At 39.8% G+C, this 21626-nt stretch overlaps 1 protein-coding gene across 1 annotated transcript in view; it reads right to left on the bottom strand.

Annotated features, from left to right (window-relative positions):
* The window catches only part of LOC126249963 (beta-glucuronidase-like), a 150417-nt gene that overhangs the window by 99980 nt on the left and 28811 nt on the right, over window positions 1–21626 (bottom strand). Inside the window, exons 3-4 of the mRNA XM_049951520.1 lie at window positions 18159–18341; window positions 5959–6125 (exon numbers count right to left, since the gene is read on the bottom strand). Of these exons, the coding sequence (XP_049807477.1) occupies window positions 5959–6125; window positions 18159–18341 (350 nt within the window). The remainder of the gene's footprint in view (window positions 1–5958; window positions 6126–18158; window positions 18342–21626) is intronic.

The raw sequence follows: 21626 nt of genomic DNA, 5'->3' as shown, positions 1-21626 counted from the left end.
AACTGAAAGCAGTGCATTTCTGTACTGCCACTTGGACATGTTAAAGACATGGGTGACATGGCGAAAAAATGTGTTAAAGCTCATTAAATGAGTGAAAGTGCTTGTGCAAAATAATAAACATTGAAATAGTTAAATTTTATGTCTGAAAATGAACTGGAATGTGCAGTGCAATTTAACTTTTTGCAACCCATAATCATATATTCTTTGAAGCAAGGACATCACTTATGATGAAGATGCCTAAATTTTATTAAAAATATAACTTGTGGTTATTTTGTGCCATTGTACAATACACTATATGTAAATATCTTGTATGGGGATTTTCGTATGGCCAGCTCATATAAGTAGAAATTTTAGAAACATATGTACTGTAATTTTTGACAAGGAGATTCCTTATGCAATATTTTGTGTGTAGAATGTTAAACCCACTTTCTGGAGTCACTTGTGGTCACTGAGTTGCCCAATCAGTTATTTGCAATATCTGTCTGGTTATTCCAGTGAGGGGGTAATGTGACAAAGCAAGCTTGGATCTCTTTACTTCCTCTCTTGTTTTGCCATCTGACTACTTAAATTCATTTTATTTTCAGTTTTGACTAATTACCATTAACCATTAGTGAAGTTCGGTGGAAGGAGGAACAAGACTTTTGGTCAGGTGAATACAGGGTTATAAATACAAAATCGAATAGGGGTAATGCAGGAATTGGTTTAATAATGAATAGGAAAATAGGAATGCGGGTAAGCTACTACAAACAGCATAGTGAATGCATTATTGTGGCCAAGATAGATACGAAGCCCATGCCTACTACAGTAGTAAAAGCTTATATGCCAACTAGCTCTGCAGATGATGAAGAAATTGAGGAAATGTATGGCGAAATAAAAGAAATTATTCAGATTGTGAAGGGAGACGAAAATTTAATAATCATGGGTGACTGGAATTTGGCAGTAGGAAAACGGAGAGAAGGAAACGTAGTAAGTGAATATGGACTGGGGATAGGAAATGAAAGAGGAAGCCGCCTGGTAGAATTTTGCACAGAGCACAACTTAATCATAGCTAACTCTTGGTTCAAGAATCATGAAAGAAGGTTGCATACATGGAAGAAGCCTGGAGATACTGACAGGTTTCAGATAGATTATATAATGGTAAGACAGAGATTTAGGAACCAGGTTTTAAATTGTAAGACATTTCCAGGGGCAGATGTGGATTCTGACCACAATCTATTGGTTATGACCTGTAGATTAAAACTGAAGAAACTGCAAAAAGGTGGGAATTTAAGGAGATGGGACCCGGATAAACTGAAAGAACCAGAGGTTGTACAGAGTTTCAGGGAGAGCATAAGGGAACAATTGACAGGAATGGCGGAAAGAAATACGGTAGAAGAAGAATGGGTAGCTTTGAGGGAATGAAGTAGTGAAGGCAGCAGAGGATCAAGTAGGTAAAAAGAGGAGGGCTAGTAGAAATCCTTGGGTGACAGAAGAAATATTGAATTTAATTGATGAAAGGAGAAAATATAAAAATGCAGTAAATGAAGCACGTGAAAAGGAATACAAACGTCTCAAAAATGAGATCGACAGGAAGTGCAAAATGGCTAAGCAGGGATGGCTACAGGACAAATGCAAGGATGTAGAGGCTTATCTCACTAGGGGTAAGATAGATACAGCCTACAGGAAAATTAAAGAGACCTTCAGAGAAAAGAGAACCACTTTTACAGATATCAAAAGCTCAGATGGAAACCCAGTTCTAAGCAAAGAAGGGAAAGCAGAAAGGTTGAAGGGGTATATAGAGGGTCTATACAAGGGCGATGTTCTTGAGGACAATATTATGGAAATGGAAGAGGATGTAGATGAAGATGAAATGGGAGATGTAATACTGCGTGAAGAGTTTGACAGAGCACTGAAAGACCTGAGTTGAAACAAGGCCCCGGGAGTAGACAACATTCCATTAGAACTACTGACAGCCTTGGGAGAGCCAGTCCTGAAAAATCTCTACCATCTGGTGAGCAAGATGTATGAAACAGGCGAAATACCCTCAGACTTCAAGAAGAATATAATAATTCCAATCCCAAAGAAAGCAGGTGTTGACAAATGTGAAAATTACCGAACTATCAGTTTAATAAGTCACGGCTGCAAAATACTAACGCGGATTCTTTACAGACGAATGGAAAAATTAGTAGAAGCCGACCTCGAAGAAGATCAGTTTGGATTCCGTAGAAATGTTGGAACACGTGAGGCAATACTGACCCTATGACTTATCTTAGATGCTAGATTAAGGAAAGGCAAACCTACGTTTCTAGCATTTGTAGACTTAGAGAAAGCTTTTGACAATGTTGACTGGAATACGCTCTTTCACATTCTGAAGGTGGCAGGGGTAAAATACAGGGATCGAAAGGCTATTTACAATTTGTACAGAAACCAGATGGCAGTTATAAGAATCGAGGGGCATGAAAGGGAAGCAGTGGTTGCGAAGGGAGTGAGACAGGGTTGTAGTCTCTCCCCAATGTTATTCAATTTGTATACTGAGCAAGCAGTGAAGGAAACAAAAGAAAAATTCAGACTAGGTATTAAAATCCATGGAGAAGAAATAAAAACTTTGAGGTTCGCCGATGACATTGTAATTCTATCAGAGACAGCAAAGACTTGGAAGAGCAGTTGAATGGAATGGATAGTGTCTTGAAAGGAGGGTATAAGATGAACATCAACAAAAGCAAAATGAGGATAATGGAATGTAGTCGAATTAAGTCGGGTGATGCTGAGGGAATTAGATTAGGGAATGACACACTTAAAGTAGTAAAGGAGTTTTGCTATTTGGTGAGCAAAATAACTGATGATGGTCAAAGGAGAGAGGCTATAAAATGTAGACTGGCAATGGCAAGGAAAGCGTTTCTGAAGGAGAGAAATTTGTTAACATCGAGTATCGATTTAAGTGTCAGGAAGTCGTTTCTGAAAGTATTTGTATGGAGTGTAGCCATATATGGAAGTGAAACATGGACAATGTCTGTTCAATTTATTTGAGAAATAGTGTCACACGTACCTTATTATTCTGCAAGAACTGTGAACTTTGTGGTTAGGTTATTACTGCTCATAGATATTCAACAGCAAACTATTATAGCAGTATGCTGATGTTTGCCTGCAACCTATTAATGAAGCTTAATATTTACCAATAGTGAACTGGCCATATAACTGTGGAATATTGTGTGGGGGGGGGGGGGGGGGGGGTTGTGAACAGTGAAAGTAAAGAACTGTGAAACGCAACTGTGCAGCTGTCGTCGGCTACGTCATTTACAGTAGTCAATGTTGAACTTCTATGTCCCATTTTTCAGACAGTATAACAATGCAGTACATTGACACCAAGAACTATCAACAAAGAAGTAAAGCAGGTGAACATGACAATACAATTAATGAAGTGTGATTCACTTTCTATGGTGCAAGGGATGAGTGTGTCTCAAAATAAGTGTTTTACTTTGAGAAGTGTGAGGTGGTGGCATTGTGAGTTTGCAATAGGCCATGAAGAATTGTTTGACAATGAGTATTCATAGAAGCTGTGTTCATTGCTACCTGATGTTAACATTTTCTGCATTTCTGTCAGTGTTTATGACATCATTCACTGGTCCTTAGAGTACTGGAAGATTTCATGTCGGCAGGTGCCTAAGCAGTTGGACGACAGAATAGACGGAGAGCAAATGTCTGCTTCACTGAATCATCTTATGCCAAGAAGGGTGACAGTTTCTTGTTACTGGTGATGAAATGTGAATAGTGAATTTCACACCAGGATGAAAGCATCAGAGCATGGAGTGGAAACATCCAGATTCACCAGCGACAAAAAAATTCTGTTCAGTGACATCTGTTGGGAAAGTTTTGTTAATGGTATTCTGGGATCTCCATGGACTGCTCCTGCTGGATTTCAAGCCACAATGTGGACCTACCAATGTGACTGTTATTGTTCCACACTGTTATGACTGTGGGCTGCCATCAGGAAGAAGTGCCAAGGCATTCTCGATATGGGCAACATTTATCCTCCATGACAATGCAAGGCAACCTGTGGCTAACAGGATCATTGACAGGCTCCAGTTATTTCACTGGGAGAGTCTGGACAACCCACCTTACAGCCTGGACCTCACGCCCTAGTGAATTCCACATTTTCTGTCTGCTGAAGAAGTTCCTGGCAGGACAGTGATGCACTTGCAACAATGAAGTCAAGACAGTAGTCTTACATTGGTTCCACAGTTAGTCATAAAATTCTACAGCAGTGGCATCTTAGATTTAGTGCTGCAATGGGACAAATTGTATGAACCACTGTGGGGACTATGAGAAAAAATAGTGTAAGGTATCTCTATATACTGGGTGGTGCATGAAAAATCAATACGGAGAATGGACTGCTCACCAGTTATTCATGTATTCTTGCCCACCATGAGCAGATACAACAACACATCGATAAACATATAACAATTAGATAATGAAGGAATCCTGACGATACAAAACATGACCACAAAAGCTTCAAAGCAACAGATAGCAGTTGGTGGATGACAATGAGCAGTCTTGTACCTGTGACCAATTTTTTGTGCAACCCTTTAGTACATATATTTGTAATTGCCTGCAAGAACCTCATTTGGCTAGTAAAAAATGCAGGCTTTATGATTTTCCCTCTTAATTGCCATGGGTTTCAGGATGTCATGAATGAAGGCATGAACAGGGTTTCACATGACCAATTGTTGTGGATATCATTCTGTAAGAGCTTATAATGTGTTCTAAGATTTTACAACACATTGATGTCAATGACATTGGACAGTAGTTTTCTACATCTACATTTATACTCTGCAAGCCACCCAATGGTGTGTGGCAGAGGGCACTTTACGTGCCACTGTCATTACCTCGCTTTCCTGTTCCAGTCGCGTATGGTTCGCGGGAAGAACGACTGCCAGAAAGCCTCCGTGCGCCCTCGAATCTCTCTAATTTTACATTCGTGATCTCCTCGGGAGGTACAAGTAGGGGGAAGCAATATATTCTACACCTTATCCAGAAACGCACCCTCTTGAAACCTGGACAGCCAGCTACTCCGCGATGCAGAGCGCCTCTCTTGCAGAGTCTGGCACTTGAGTTTGCTAAATATCTCTGTAATGCTATCACGCTTACCAGATAACCCTGTGACAAATCACGCCACTTTTCTTTGGATCTTCTTTATGTCCTCTGTCAACCTGACCTGGTACAGATCCCATACTGATGAGCAATACTCAAGTATTGCAGATCACTTCTGCCTCCCTCTTGTAGTGTGACCAGTGCTTTCTTCCAGTCATTGAGCATAATTTTGTCTGAGGTATCTGTGATGTATTATGATTAGAATAGGTGTCAAATCAGTCAAAAATTCTGTATAAAATAAGACAGAGAGTTTCATCGTTGTTTGGGGTCTCATTCAATTTTAGCAGTTTCACCAGTTTCCTACAACACTGACACTAATGTCTATGCAGTTTGAAAATCATCTATGGGCTAATAAATAAAATCAATAAACAAATAAATCAGTCATTGTAGTAAATATGTAGTGATTGAAATGGGACAGTATTCCAGCAATCTTCTTCATGAAGAAGCATTTGAAACCAACTTTTTAGCTTTTGCTTTGCTACTCTCAAAATTTGTTGCTGTGTCATTCATCAGGAAGGTATCTCCCATCATCAGTTGTTCTGTTAAGTAGATATCTCTTCTGTTTGCTATAACAAATTTCAGCTCTGTTCTTCATAATATTTTAGCACTATTATTACCCATGCCAATATCCAACTGTATCACAGCTTTCACACAAGAACTGTTGTGTCATCACAGATAATGCCCCATGTTTACATTGTTTTACAGTTGATAAAACTATCGATTATAGAGACAGTGCAGAAACTACTAAATTGCTGACTTGAGTATAAATACAGTCTTAGTTTGTAAATTGCAAATCACACTATGTTTTTTTGCCTAAAACTCTACACTTACGTTTCCAATGTTTGGAAATAGCCTTGTGGAATAGTTGTGCTGTTAAGCAGATTGCTCACTGCAACTGTTATTCGATTGCTTGCTCCATAATTCAGCAGAGTTGTGACCTCAGATTGGAATGGAAGATGACCAAAATCATGTGCCACCACTCTGTTACCATTCACCCACTGAAAAAAAAGACGGGAAAACAAGTTGATTAAACATGACACTGTTTCACTGCTACAGCCCAAACATCAATTTACCACACTGAAGTATCTGAAAATAGTGCAGTTAAATGAAAATCATGGCCAACAAACATATTTTTTTAACTTTTTATCTACCATCACTGATTAATATGAGCATATTGTCTTTTATGTTTTCAGACATCATAAGATACCATCCTTTTAGTTGTTCACAATGCAGTCTTAATTATGAGTGTCTTGTGAGAAATTAGAACTTCTTTACTTTGGGACTAATTTATACTCATGCATGTGAACACAGGACCTAGGAAAATCACAGGAAACATAAATCTCCATGGCTGGATGTGGATTTCAACTGTCGTCCTCCTGTATCTAATCCCAAATACATAAATAGGGTCAAAAATTATATCCACCAACATAATTACTGAGATTTTGTACTAATGTTTATTTTATTTACATACATCCTTAGAACGTATCGAGTTGTCTTCTGGGACCAAATTTAATCAGTCATAGTAGAGATTGCACAAAAAAGTTGGCCCACATCTGCGCAAATGGCATACTAGAAGAGGGGCAGCAGTAGTGATGGGGGCTCTGACTAGAGTGAACAACATGTGGTAAGGGAGGTATATTTCAACAGCTGAAGTCCACTCACAAACACCTACCTCATGTAATTTGCAAGTTATAGCTAGCAAGTCTGGAAATGATCGTAGTGACAGTTTTTGTCGTACAACCAACAACTTGACAAATATAGAAATTCAAAGTCAACAGTTTCTTGTTATGTTATGAAAAAAGAAATAAACAGATAAACAAAAATTCAAACAAAGCAAAACAAATCCATACATGCACTGCAAGAAGGAGATCTCAAGGACAAAAGAGATGTAAAAAATAAACAATCAGAGACAGTCTCACTAACAGCAATACACTAACAATATAAAATAAAGAACAGGGCTCATGCAGAAATTATGTGTCAGTCATCTGACAACCTGTTCTGCAGCATCAGCTACAAATAAAATTTCTTCTTCTTCTTTTGCATCTTTCAGGAGAGTGAAGCCTTGGAAAGTACTTGCAGCTACATTTCCCTTCCTTCTTTGCTCTCTTTATTACACAACTGTAATGCTAGCAGTTCTTATAACCCTCTCAGGTCCAGTTTTTATTGAGATTTTTGCTTCCTTATTTGCCTCTTTTGACATAAATTTAATGACATTGCATATAAACACACAGTAGTTTAACTCTAATGCAACACAAGCTGCCACTTGGAACACAAAACTGAAAGGGGCACCAGAAGTGGAACAGTTGCATGATTTCTAGACAGGATGTATCTCAATTAGAAGTGGCCAATTCCACGTCAAAGATTTGACACAGTGCACATAGCAGTTAGTAATGAAAACTGACACAGATGAAAATGTACAAGGGATATGGGAGCCATGGCAGGGTGGAAGGATGGGGGATAGGCGTGCAGGGGCACCAAATGTGAAGTCAAGATACAAAGAAATTAAAGACATTAGCTGCTAATGATCACTGATTTATATCAATGGGCCGAGTTGAAAATTTGTACCGGAGGGGGATTCGAACCCAAGTCCCCTGATTACTAGGCAGATGCACTGACCACTACACCATATAGACATAGTAGTGACCCAAATCACATGGGCTACACTAGCTCGCTTCCCGTCAGACCCATGTTCCCAGTTTATACCATATGTAACCGATGTGGTGCCCCTGCTCATTTGCCTCATTACTCGCAATATCTTGCTAATTTCTGTAAGAGTTCGAGCTCAGTGTGCATCTGCACGGAAAGGATTGTTGGATGTTATTACCTTAATTACTATAAGTGGATTTGATCCTGCAGTCACTATGAGTCAAAACACAAGAAATTAACAATATTTGCTGCCAATGGGCACTGAATTATATCAATGGGGAAAGCTGGCAGTTTGTGCTGGACTGGGATTCAAACCTGGGTGTCTACTTACTAGGCAGATATGTGCTGGCCACTATGCCATCCAGACACTTTGGTCACCACAGCTGCACGAGGTACCCTAGCATGCCTCCTGTCAGACCAGGATTCTCTGCTTATATTACACATTACTGATGTAGTGCCCTTGCTCATTAGCTTCATTACTCACAGCTTATTGCTGATTCCCATAAGAGTTCAAGCTTGGTGTTCATCCACAGTGAAGAGATCATTGGATGTCATTTCCTTATTTGTACTTATATACACCGAGGTGACCAAAGTCATGGAATAGTTGGAATAGTGATATGGTGGTAGTATCACATACACAGGCCATAAAAGTTTTTGCATTTGTGGAGCCACCATTTTTACTCAGATGATTCATGTGAAAAGTTTTCTAGTGTGATTATGGTGCATGATGGGATTAACAGACTTTAAATGCGAAACGGTAGCAGGCCCAGATCTGGGGGGGGGGGGGGGGCAAAACAGGGTATCTAACCCGGGAGGAAATTTCAGGTGGCACCAAAGTCATATTATTGAAGAAAAAACCTCGTTTCACAAAGCCCCTAGCATCCACCGCACATTGCTCTGTCAATTACTCAAATGATTCTGAAATGCATCCCTGATGATTTTTTAATATTTTTGAACACATTATATGTTTATTTCTGAACGAATCACAAGTTTACTTTTGAATGCATGCATAGTGTACTTGATGTCTCTGCTAGGGGAATCCCCGTCGCATCAAGAAATTGAAAACTTTCCCACAGACAAAAGGGGACGGGGCTATATGATCTGAGCCAAATAATCCCGAACGGGTGAATACCAATAGTTGCTTGTTTATGTGGTTGATTGTGTGTGCGAATAATAAACTTCGTCATAATTATTAGCGAAATCCATAGATTCAGGCTACCAGAGTGGAAATAGGAATAACAGAGAAGAAAGATTACATACAAGTATGATCTTCTCGGTAGCCCATATCCAGAAAAATGAAATTTTGACAGAAAATTTTAGCCAGATCGCTACACTACTAAGGGCCAGTTGTACAGTCCCCGATTAGCATCCACTGAAGTTCTATTTTCGGAATAGGGCGGAAAATGCGTTGTACGAACACACAATAACGCCTAACTGGAGAATAAACGCGGGATAACTAAATCGGTGATTCTGGCAAGGTTAGTGAAGTTAACGGGAGAAAAAGTTTTGACAATTGGAGGAATAGTTACAGAATTACTGATGAATACATTGTTTCTTAAGAACGAGAGAGGAGAAGAAATGGGGACATCACACAAATTATATGGAAGAATACGTCGATTCCAAATTTATATAAAAATTTCGTAATACTACTGCTTTTCAGTCTCATATTTGAGAAACTGGAGCATATGAACGAAATGTGAAACTATTTCTTAGCATAAAACTTTTAGCCTGTAATAGCCCTACTAGGCATTTGATACTGGTACTTTGTGAATTATATTCTATTGTGTTATTTACGTAAATTTGGTAGATAAAAATTACCATTTGTGCCAAAACAGTCTAGCTTACTTGGAGCGTATTACAACTGCTGTAATAATAGAAATACCAGTTTCGTTTTATCTAGCAGACAGTGACAAAATATACGTAATAAGATCTAGAAACCACATCACTCTTGGGTACTATTCGTATCAACAGTTTTTTTTCAATATTAGAGAACGACATTTTGATTTGATTTGAATTACAGTGACCTGCGATAGCGGAAGGCTGTGTGAAGAGGTGTGGCACTGCACTTTGGCAGATTTAAGACCAAAGAACATGCCTTATATATCCTCGCGCTACAATATATATATATATATATATATATATATATATATGAAAAATCTTTTTTTTTTTGTTTTCTTTTTATTTTTTATGTCCTGTCTCAAACGTTCGAGTGGGAGGGGGTCAGGGGGCGTCACTATCAAGTTTTTGCCCAGGTTCGGAAATATTGTAGATCCGGAGCTGAATGGTACTTTGGAATTCAATATTCTATGATCCACAGTGTCAAGAGCGTGCCAAGAATACCGTATTTCAGGCATTACCTCTCACCACGGGCAATGTAGTGGCCAACGGCCTTCAGTTAAAGATCGAGGGCAGTGGCGTTTGTGTAGAGTTGTCAACCAACACTGCGGGAAATAACTGCAGAAATCAATGAGGGATGTACGACAAATGTATCCATTAGGGTAGTTGGCGAAATTTGGAGTTAAAGGGCTATGGCAGTAGACGACCGATGACACTGCCGTTGCTAACAGCACAACATCTCCTGCAGCGCCTCTCCTGGGAACATGACCATATCGATCGAACCCTAGTTTTGGAGAACTTGTAGCAAGCAATTGATTCCATCGAATAAACGTGTCTCTGTTATTTGAATGCAGGTAGTCTAAATTACATGCCCATGATCATGTCAGAGAACTTATGTGGATTATGAAGAAATGCATTATGAGCTCTGAGTCTGAACATAATGGCATCTCAGGTACTTTGGTAAAATTAATAGTGGATTCAAAATAGAACCCCATAGTAGACCTATATGTTTGGTTTTCTAGCACAGTTGATGATCTCAATGACTGATGCAGCGATCTGTTTCAGGGGCTCCAAGCATTATTACATGTGCTTACTGTCAGTCTGGTTGGGGGTTCTGCATGTCTGTATATTTAAAGCCATTGCATGGAGGAAATGAGACATTGAGTTTCAGCATTTATGGATACTTTCTTTGTCATTAGGCAATCAGCATTTGCTCTTTGTCAAATTTAGGTGACTTACATGAGTTGCGTTTCCCCTTAATCACATAAGGACTTCACAAAATAATATATCTGAATCTTTGGCCCCTATTATATTTCTTGTGCATCGTATCAAATACTGCTGTTGGACATGCTCCTTCCTATAACAGAAGGGTAATGTTGGTGTTTTGCACTGCAGTAGTCTTGCTACGAAAGAATTTTCTGCTGTATAGAAACTGAAGGCCACACTGATACTAAACTGACATATAGTATTGAGTACGGTATATCATTCGTGTAGTCACGACAAAGGGTTTGGCTACAGTACTGCTTCATATTGGGGAATGTTCTGCAAGACCAATCGATAACAGTAAAATGATGACCCGTATTGAACTTCAAATAATTTCAGAAGACATAGTCATATGGTGGTCATAAGCACTTGCCTTCTTTCATCCAGTGAACTGAATGGGCTGGTGAGACCAATAACTTGGTATTTACCACACAGGCAACAATTCGCCATAGGTGAAAGAAACTATTAGACATTACAGTTCACAGATTGTATCGTAGCTGGACGGATAATAATACTCATAACACAGAACCACAGACTGTCTCGAAGCAAATGAGACCTAGTAAACCCCCATGTATAAACGAGCTTCAAATTCTCATTACAAATATCATACTTTGCTAATCCGTTAATGCTTTAAATATTTGACTTTAAACACATAAGCGAGAAAAAGTTTAGGAAAGGATTGAAATTACGCTTAAGGTTTGTTGGAAGTCGCGAAGTGTTTCGCTAAGTGCTCTCATGATGAAACGCTAGATGAATTTAGCTCGGGTAATCGGCTTTCCATTTTGGACAAAATCTAGTTTTTCACTTATCTCAATGTTTATGAAGCCACATCTCTTGAAATATGCGTTGCACAATGATATAAGTTTGGTGGTGCATTTATTGATGTATGTGTATAGTGTTTGTAAAGCGTGTTACAAATGGAGTTCGTAGTAAAGAAGTAAAAAATTAAAACGTTATGCCTGATGCTTAAGTTTGAGAGCGTGAACAGTGAAACCGTAGTATGCGATAAATTTGTTTCCTTTCATCATTTTCTGGGGGATGTCAGCGAGTAAAAGATTCGTAAATGTTTGAAATTATGTGTAAAGTTTGTAGGAAGTCGCTAACTGCTCTCATTCGCAAATACTGGCTGCAATGAAGTGTGAGTATTTGCGCGATGTCAGTTACGCGGTCTAAAGACAAACAAAGAGTTTCTACACTACTGGCCATTAAAATTGCTACACCAAGAAGAAATGCAGATGATAAACAGGTATTCATTGGACAAATATATTATACTAGAACTGACATGTGATTACATTTTCACGCAATTTGGGTGCCTAGATCCCGAGAAATCAGTACCCAGAACAACCACCTCTGGCCATAATAACGGCCTTGATACGCCTGGGCATTGAGTCAAAAAGAGCTTGGATGGCGTGTACAGGTACAGCTGCCCGTGCAGCTTCAACACGATACCACAGTCATCAAGAGTAGTGACTGGCGTACTGTGACGAGCCAGTTGCTCGGCCACCATTGACCGGACTTTTTCAATTGGCGAGAGATCTGGAGAATGTGCTGGCCAGGGCAGCAGTCGAACATTTTCCGTATCCAGAAAGGCCCATACAGGACTTGCAACATGAGGTCGCGCATTATCCTGCTGAAATGTAGGGTTTTGTAGGGATCGAATGAAGGGTAGAGCCACGGATCGTAACACATCTGAAATGTAACGTCCACTGTTCAAAGTGCCGTCAATGCGAACAAGAGGTGACCGAGACGTGTAACCAATGGTACTCCATAGCATCACGCTGGGTGATACGCCAGTATGGCGATGACGAATACACACTTCCAATGTGTGTTCACCGAGATGTCACCAAACACGGATGCGACCATCATGATGCTGTTAACAGAAACTGGAGTCATCTGAAAAAATGACGTTTTGCCATTCGTGCAGCCAGGTTCGTCATTGAGTACACCATCGCAGGCGCTCCTGCCTGTGATGCAGCGTCAAGGGTAACCGCAGCCATGGTCTCCAAGCTCATAGTCCATGCTGCTGCAAACGTCGTCGAACTGTTCGTGCACATGGTTGTTGTCTTGCAAACGTCCCCATCTGTTGACTCAGGGATCGAGACGTGGCTGCACGAACCGTTACAGCCATTCGGATAAGATGCCTGTCATCTCGACTTTTTTAAAATTTAATTATTTTGATCCAACATCAACTGATTACAAAAAAAGTTTTTTTGTTCCAGTCTTCTGGATAAGTAAGAGCCTTACTTACTAGGGTTACATATTATTGTCTGGCACTTTTATCTACACAACTTTTTCTAAATTTATTTGAGAGAACAGAGTTACATATATGGACTATACATAAAAAATTGTTATTGCCATACTTAGATTACCGTAAGGAATCTACAGTTTGTGACATAGTATTCATAACTGACTTTCAAATGTTTACAGTTTGTGACACAGTCTAAGATCTTAGATGACATATATTTTTAGATAGATGGTCTTCCATCATACGAATTTACTAAATCTAGAAACTCATCTATTGAACATACAGGATTGTTTAGAAACCATAATTTTAATTTCGTTTTTAGTTTTATAATGGGCAATTTGGAGATATTAGGATGGAAGCAATTCAGTAGTTTTATGCCTGCATAGTGAGGGCTTTTCTCATAAAGTGTTGTTCTATGAGAGATGATGTGGGGACTCTCTCTACCTCTAGTATTGTGATCGTCTATTTCTTTATTAAGTGTTTTGTTACTGTTTACTGCCATAATGATTATCTTCAGCACATACAGGTTATGCACAGTTAGTATTTTAAATTCTTTAAACAAATTTCTGCAGGACTCCCTGGCTCATTTCTTTCCCATAATTGTAAGTGCCTTCTTTTGTAAGATAAGTACACTTTCCATATTACCTTTACTGCTGGATCCCGATACCTCTATCCCATAGCTTAGATGGGATTCAAATTGTGCAAAATATATTTGCCTCAGAGTGATGATGTTACAAAAAGGTGTCAGTTTTCTTAGGACATATATGGTAGTACACAGCTTTTTGCAAATATCATTCACATGATCAGACCAGTTTAACTCCGCATCAAGTGTCAGGCCAAGAAATTTGGTCGAGTTTTGTTTTTTAATGTATTCTTCACCCATTAAGATTTAGTTTTCATGAGTTTTTTGCCTCTGAAGATCAAATTCAATATAGACAGATTTATTTGTGTTTAATTTTAGTTTGTTTTCATTAAAATACTGCAGAATTAAGCCCGTTGCATTATTGGATTCCACTTTGAGCTGCGAATAGCTTGGATTGCAGCATATTAACGTGGTATCATCTGCATATAAGATAGCTGTTGCATGGTTTGTTATATAATAAAAAGAAGTGGTCCTAATATTGACCCCTGTGGAATACCAAAATTTATGTCAGTTGTGTTTGATTTGTATGCTCCCTCTGTAGTGCTAATAGATACAAACTGCTTCCTTTTTGTCAAGTAGGACCTCATCAGATTACGGGCTGTGCCTCGAATGCCATAGTTCCACAGTTTGTCCAGCAATATGGTCGTATCACCACAGTCAAATGCTTTTTGTAAGTCCAGAAAGATGCCACAGACATGTTCTTTATTATCTATTGCTTGAGTGACACCTTCAATTAAGTTGGATGCTGCTGTAATGGTGGAAGGCCCCTTGACAAACCCATACTGCCCCTTAGAAATCACTTTTTTACATACCAGGAAGTTCCAGATTCTTATGTATATTACTTTCTCAAAGACTTTGGATATTATTGGAAGAACTAGATTCCTGTTTCCTTTTTTAAAAATAGGCACAACTCGAACAATTTTCAACCCATCTGGACATAGACCATCTTCCATATGAGAGTTGATAACTGTTGATAAAGGTGATGCAATTTTATGTATACATTTCTTAAGAGTGTCCAGACTAAGACCATCATATCCTGCTGCATGGGAATTCTTTAAGCTACTCACTATTTTAATTATTTCTTCTTTACTTGTTGGCATCAAGAATATACTTCCTGACACTGGTGCTCCTCTGAATTTGTATTTATGATTTTTAAGCTGATTGTTTATGCTGGAGCCAACAGAGGCAAAGTAATTGTTAAATATATCTACTATCTTATTCTGATCAGTTTCTATTGTTCCGTTTATCAGCAAGTGATTTTCAGTTGTCTGTTTCTCAGATTTACCTATATCTCTATTTACTAGTGACCATGATGCTTTGAAGATATTATTTGGGCTCTGAATGACACTTTCAAAATGTTTCTGTTTTTCCGAAATTAGGAGGTCTACATAGTATTTCTGATACTTTTTGAACTCTTCTTTTAATTTTTTATTGCTCAAGTCATTTAACATAGCATACTCATACCATCTTAGTTTTTCTCTAGCCTCAGTGACTGAACTTGATATCCAGTTTTGGATTACAGCATGAGACTGAATTCTCTTTTTTATTAATGGGCAGGCTTGGTTAAGAATGTAGAATAGTTCACTTGAGAATTTGCCGTAACTATGAAGTATCGTTAGAACACTGTTCCAATCCACATTCCTTAGCATATTATTCAAATGAGTTATATTTTGGTCTGTATTCATCCTAATATATCTATAGCAACTGCATGTAGGAACTCGCCCGGGTTCCCGGGTTCGATTCCCGGCGGGGTCAGGGATTTTCTCTGTCTCGTGATGGCTGGGTGTTGTGTGATGTCCTTAGGTTAGTTAGGTTTAAGTAGTTCTAAGTTCTAGGGGACTGATGACCATAGATGTTAAGTCCCATAGTGCTCAGAGCCATTTGAACCATTTTTTGTAGGAACCTTTTTTATGTGCACACTTAGTTCTGCTGCATGGTGGTCTGACAAAGCACTTATAATAACAGAAGATGTAAGATCGTAAAGATGAATACCAGTGATTATGTTATCTATTGCAGACTGGCAGGTTTCAGTCTCCCTGGTTGCAGTGTTTATCAGGTATCTTACATTATATTCAAGCAAAGTATTCTTGAATTGTCTAGTGTGTAACTTATCTGCTAATACATTTATGTTGAAGTCTCCTATAATTACTAACTTGTTCAGGTGTGATATAAAAACATTCTCTATCATGTCACAAAACTTTGTTAAGAAAACTTAGAAGTTTCCACCTGGCGGTCTGTATAAACATTTAACATAAATTTCATCATTTGGTACCTTTATACGTGCTGCACATAATTCAATTGTTCCTTCTAATGAATATTTACTTACATTTACATAATTAAAATCAAATGTGCTTTTTACATACATTGACACACCCCCACCTCTGATAGTAGATCTGCAAAACTTACTAGCTAGTACCATGTTTAGAGGTTTAAAAAGTTCTAATTTGGCATCAGATAGCCAGTGTTCACTAATACCAATCACATCAGGCATAGTTTCATTTACAAACACGTCTAATTGTTCGTATTTCTTGCTCAAGCCCTGTACATTCTGGTGGATTATTTTAAAGTTGTAAATACCTTGTTGTATATTTCTCTGCTTTACCGACTTAAATAAGGTCATATCTCTGTTTCTCTTGTGGGCTTCCTCCTCTTTCTGGTTTCCGCGCTGCTGGTATCAGAGGTGGCTCTGCTATTGATGTAGCTACTGTTGCTGTTTTTGTTGTTGTTGCTGCTGTGATTGTTTCTGATCCTTTATCATTTTTTGTGGGAATACTTCTGCTGGGGCTTGCTTTAAAACTGCTGGAGCTAATGGTAATGACATGCTGTCACTATGTTTGTTCGGTCTCTCTAACATTTCACTGATTTTCCCACACAAAAGTTTCTTGCCCTTTTTGTTCAGATGCATCCCATGTTTTGTGAAGCAGTCTCTCTTAAGAAAATCTGTACAAAGAAAGTTTGTATTTGGATACATTTTGCATATTTCCTGAAATAGTGAGTTGGCTTCCCTAATTTCAGCGTTTACACACGAAGTGGGTATAAGGTCATGTCTACAAGGAAGGCTAGTGACAATCACGTTCTGCTTCTTAGTAGCGTCCAGAAATTTCCTTAAGTTGTGCACAGCATTCAGTAACTCATTCCTGTACACATCATTGGCACCTCCAATTAATAAAATATAACGATCTGTGCTTTTTATGTTGTCTTTTATGACGTCCTTTATAATTTCCTGCATTGGAGCGTCTGGTTTTACGCAACTGTAGGCTTTTAAGTCATGATGATTACTGAGAACTTCCGCAAGACCGCGTCCATGGCTATCAGAGTAAATATTTAGGTCTACCTCATTTTCTGTACGATTTTTTTGGCGTAAATAATGATGTTTCAGCGGGTTAAGTAAGAAGCTGAATCATGTTTTCTAGTAATTTAATGTACTTTCTAGCTGCTTTTAAGTCTTTACATACTTCATTTTTCACATTTAGTTCGAGTTCAGAGTTACACATCTCTGTGGCAACTTCTCGGCCTTTACACGGATGATTACAGTCACACGAAAATACATTATTGCGATTCACTTTCGCGAAGCTGCTTGAATGACACCATATATGTTTTACTGGACACGTTCTAACACCAGTTTTCAATTTTTCACCACACGAGCGACACTTCACTGACGATAAAAACTCGTAGTTTACGGAGCAATTTTCTACAACTTGTATACATGCCGCCATCTTGTTGGTATGACTGCTAGTGATACGAGGTCGTTGGGATCCAGCACGGCATTCCGTGTTACCCTCCTGAACCCACCGATTCCATATTCTGCTAACAGTTATTGGATCTCGACTAACGCAAGCAGCAACGTCGCGATACGATGAACCGCAATCGCGATGGGCTACAATCCGACCTTTATCAAAGTCGGAAACGTGATGGTACGCATTTCTCCCCCTTACACGAGGCATCACAACCAACGCCGGTCAACTGCTGTTTGTGTATGAGAAATCGGTTGGAAACTTTCCTCATGTCAGCACGTTGTAGGTGTCGCCACAAGCGCCAACCTTGTGTGAAAGCTCTGAAAAGCTAATCATTTGCATATCACAGCATGTTCTTCCTGTCGGTTAAATTTCGCGTCTGTAGTACGTCATCTACGTGGTGTAGCAATTTTAATGGTCAGTAGTGTATCTGTAATAGGTGTCTTGGTATGTTAAAATTTTAACGTAATATTATGTTTCTTAATAAGCAGATTAAGATAGCGTTTTAAATTTTTAAGTTCTGTCAATAATTATAATTTTGTTGCCCCTGGAAGCCGTTAGACGGGCAACCTGCAATCATTGGTATGTCTCGGCTAAATTTATCGCTACAGCGCTAGCACAGTAAGCATTTGCAGTAAACAGATGTACGAATCAGGCTACGTACCACTTCAGCAGAGTAGCAGACGCTACCAAAGCGCAGCCAGACGCGTGTGTCTGCGCCGTCCCATGAGCGCGGTACGAAGAAGTTCCTGTCGTACCAGACCAGCCCCACGTGGTCGCGCACCTCCTTCATTGTGGTCACGTCGTTGTAGCTGGCCGGCACCGGCATCGTCAACACACCTCCTGTCTGAAGAGCAGAGGAATGACTTGCAGTGCACAGATGGCAGTCACACGGGCGATACTAAAGAAGCAATTTAGACTGATAGTTGTGGCACAATTTTTACTGTGTATACAGGGTGTACATTGATAATAATAATTGGCAGTTATAAGAGTCGAGGGACATGAAAGCGAAGCAGTGGTTGGGAAGGGAGTGAGACAGGGTTGTAGCCTATCCCCAATGTTATTTAATCTGTATATTGAGCAAGCAGTGAAGGAAACAAAAGTATTAAAATCCATGGAGAAGAAATAAAAACTTTGGGTTCGCCGATGACATTGTAATTCTGTAAGAGACAGCAAAGGACTTAGAAGAGCAGTTAAACGGAATGGACAGTATCTTGAAAGGAGGATATAAGATGAACATCAACAAAAGCAAAACGAGGATAATGGAATATAGTCGAATTAAGTCGGGTGATGCTGAGGGAATTAGATTAGGAAATGCGACACTTAAAGTAGTAAAGGAGTTTTGCTATTTGGGGAGCAAAATAACTGATGATGGTCGAAGTAGAGAGGATATAAAATGTAGACTGGCAATGGCAAGGAAAGCGTTTCTGAAGAAGAGAAATTTGGTAACATCGAGTATAGATTTAAGTGTCAGGAAGTCGTTTCTGAAAATTTATTGTATGGAGCGTAGCCATGAATGGAAGTGAAACATGGACGATAACTAGTATGGACAAGAAGAGAATAGAAGCTTTCGAAATGTGGTGCTACAGAAGAATGCTGAAGATTAGATGGGTAGATCACATAACTAATGAGGAGGTATTTAATAGGATTGGGGAGGAGTATGTGGCACAACTTGACTAGAAGAAGGGATCGGTTGGTAGGACATGTTCTGAGGCATCAAGGGATCACCAATTTAGAATTGGAGGGAAGCGTGGAGGGTAAAAATCGTAGAGGGAGACCAAGAGATGAATACACTAAACAGGTTCAGAAGGATGTAGCTTTCAGGTACTGGGAGATGAAGCGTGCACAGGATAGAGTAGCATGGAGAGCTGCATCAAACCAGTCTCAGGACTGAAGACCACAACAACAACAACAACACATTGATAATACCGACAAACTGCAGCGACGGATTCCTGACTTGAAATGGAGGGAAAATGTCCTATGAACATTTGTCCAGAGATGATCGTTGCCACAGTAGATGGTGCAGGCGAATGAAAGTACGTTTGACAGTGCACCGTGTGTTCCTTGTGTGTTGCAGGACGTGTGAGTGACGCAGCGTACCGAAGCAGCAGGAATTGGCCGATATTCATGTTCGGCAGCAAGCAGAGATGGTGTTTGTCTACGGCCGAGCAGATGGAAACGGCTGCGAGGCACCACGGCTATACCAAAACGAAACAAGTAGCCTCACAGACACCAACCTCATCACACAATATGTCGAGCCCTTTTTGAACGTTTGTGTGATCGTGGGTTCTTTCAGACAGATGAACTCGCAGGGAGGAGGTGGACTGAGCGTACACCATATTTGGAGGACCGGTTCTGTAGGGTATTGAGACAAATCCTAATACAAGCTCCAAGAGATGGCCTGCGAACATGGTAAAAGACAAAGTACGATTATGTCTATCCTGCTGGACAACCGCTACTATTCCTATCACCGGAAACGAGTGCAACGATTATCAGCACCGGATTTCCCTCTACGGGAAGAATTATGTCCATGTTTTTTGCACAAGACCACCACAGTTATGGGATTTCTGTCATCTGCCCTCTTTACCGACGAAGCAGTTTTTACCAGAACTGGCATCATGTTTCTGCGTAATCGTTATCTGTGGGCTACAGATAATACTCGGGGAATGGTTGAGGCAACTCATCAGCATCAGTTCAGTATCAACGCGTGGGCAGGGATTCTTGGCGACCACGTACATTGACTGCTTATTATTCCACAATGCCTCGACGGAGCAACATACCTGGATTTCCAGCAGGGTACTTTGACTGGACTGCTTGACAGTGTGCCCTCGGCAATATAGCAGGTTATGTGCTTTCTGCGTAACGGAACACTACCCAACTCCAACATTACAGTTCACCGATACCTCAACTACATCTTCTCAGATTGCGGAGAACCTATTGAATGGCCTGCTACATCAGTGGGCTTAAATCCTCTGGATTTTTACCTCTGGGAGCATCTGTAAAGCGCTGTGAGCGATTAACCAGTTCCTGACGTGCAGACCCAGCAACACGATCTTCACTACGCCAGTGGCTCTATTCAGAGAAAGGCCACAGCGTGCGAAAGAGTTCAACAATCCGTGATGCGAAATGTGAACACGTGAACTCCATCTCACGTAGGCCACCTTGAACATTTATTGTGACGCGGATGTGATGCAGCTCTGCACTGTATTCTGGGATGATTTGTTGTCACTGCACGCACACCATCCATTTACAGACACAAGTTCATGGGACCTTTTTTTCTCTCTTTCCCGTCGGAAACCCGTCCTTACAGTCTGTCGGTGTAATATAGAGTGTCACAACTCTATGTAGACAAAATTCTAGAGTGTTTAGAAAGATAAAAAGAAACATTTTTTGAGGCAACAAAAATGTCACAGGTATAGAAGTTCCTCACTAGGGGTCGATGACGCTTCCGGCCTTAATGATATTCAGAGACATTGCTCAAACTGCCGTGTAATGGGTATTGCTGACCACTTATGAATTTCTTTTTGTTGGCAGAGATGAAACGTTTGGTGCATAAGACACCGACAAACACTGCAGAAGAGATGGCTGTACGTTTGGCTGCAGCCATTATTCGCAAAAAATCTTGTTGTTTCGAGCGTGTTGGGCAACCATTAATACGAGATGTCTGTTTTGCATTAATATTAACGGACGACAATTTCAGCAACATTTCTAAAACAACATACAGCACACATCAGTTTGAACATCATCTCTGGACATCACCAGCGCCAAATCTTTCACGTACTGTAGTAGGGAAACGGCACACCTGTGGCGTTTTTGTCATCTCGCCGAACCTAAAACTCAAAATACTTATTTCTAACTTGCTCACGTCAGAACTCCACATGTGCTTTCGACTGTACGGCGCGAAGTGGATTATCTATTACATGTTGTCCGTGTGGCCAACATGTATAAAGTTTGTAAAAAAAACTGTTTCTTTTGTATTCTCTGCAGTTCTTATCGATGTAATGTTACGGTTACAGCCACTTCTAATTACTATGTGCACTTTGACTTGCTTTATACAGGGTAGAGCAAATAAAAGTGGCCCGGACGCGTGGAAACGATTGGACTTTGATATAAGCATCTAACCATACTCTGT

The sequence above is a fragment of the Schistocerca nitens genome, chromosome 1, assembly GCF_023898315.1.
Source record: "Schistocerca nitens isolate TAMUIC-IGC-003100 chromosome 1, iqSchNite1.1, whole genome shotgun sequence".
NCBI lineage: Eukaryota > Metazoa > Arthropoda > Insecta > Orthoptera > Acrididae > Schistocerca > Schistocerca nitens.
The sequence above is the reverse complement of the archived record's forward strand: the minus strand, read 5'-3'. Positions and strand labels throughout refer to the sequence as shown.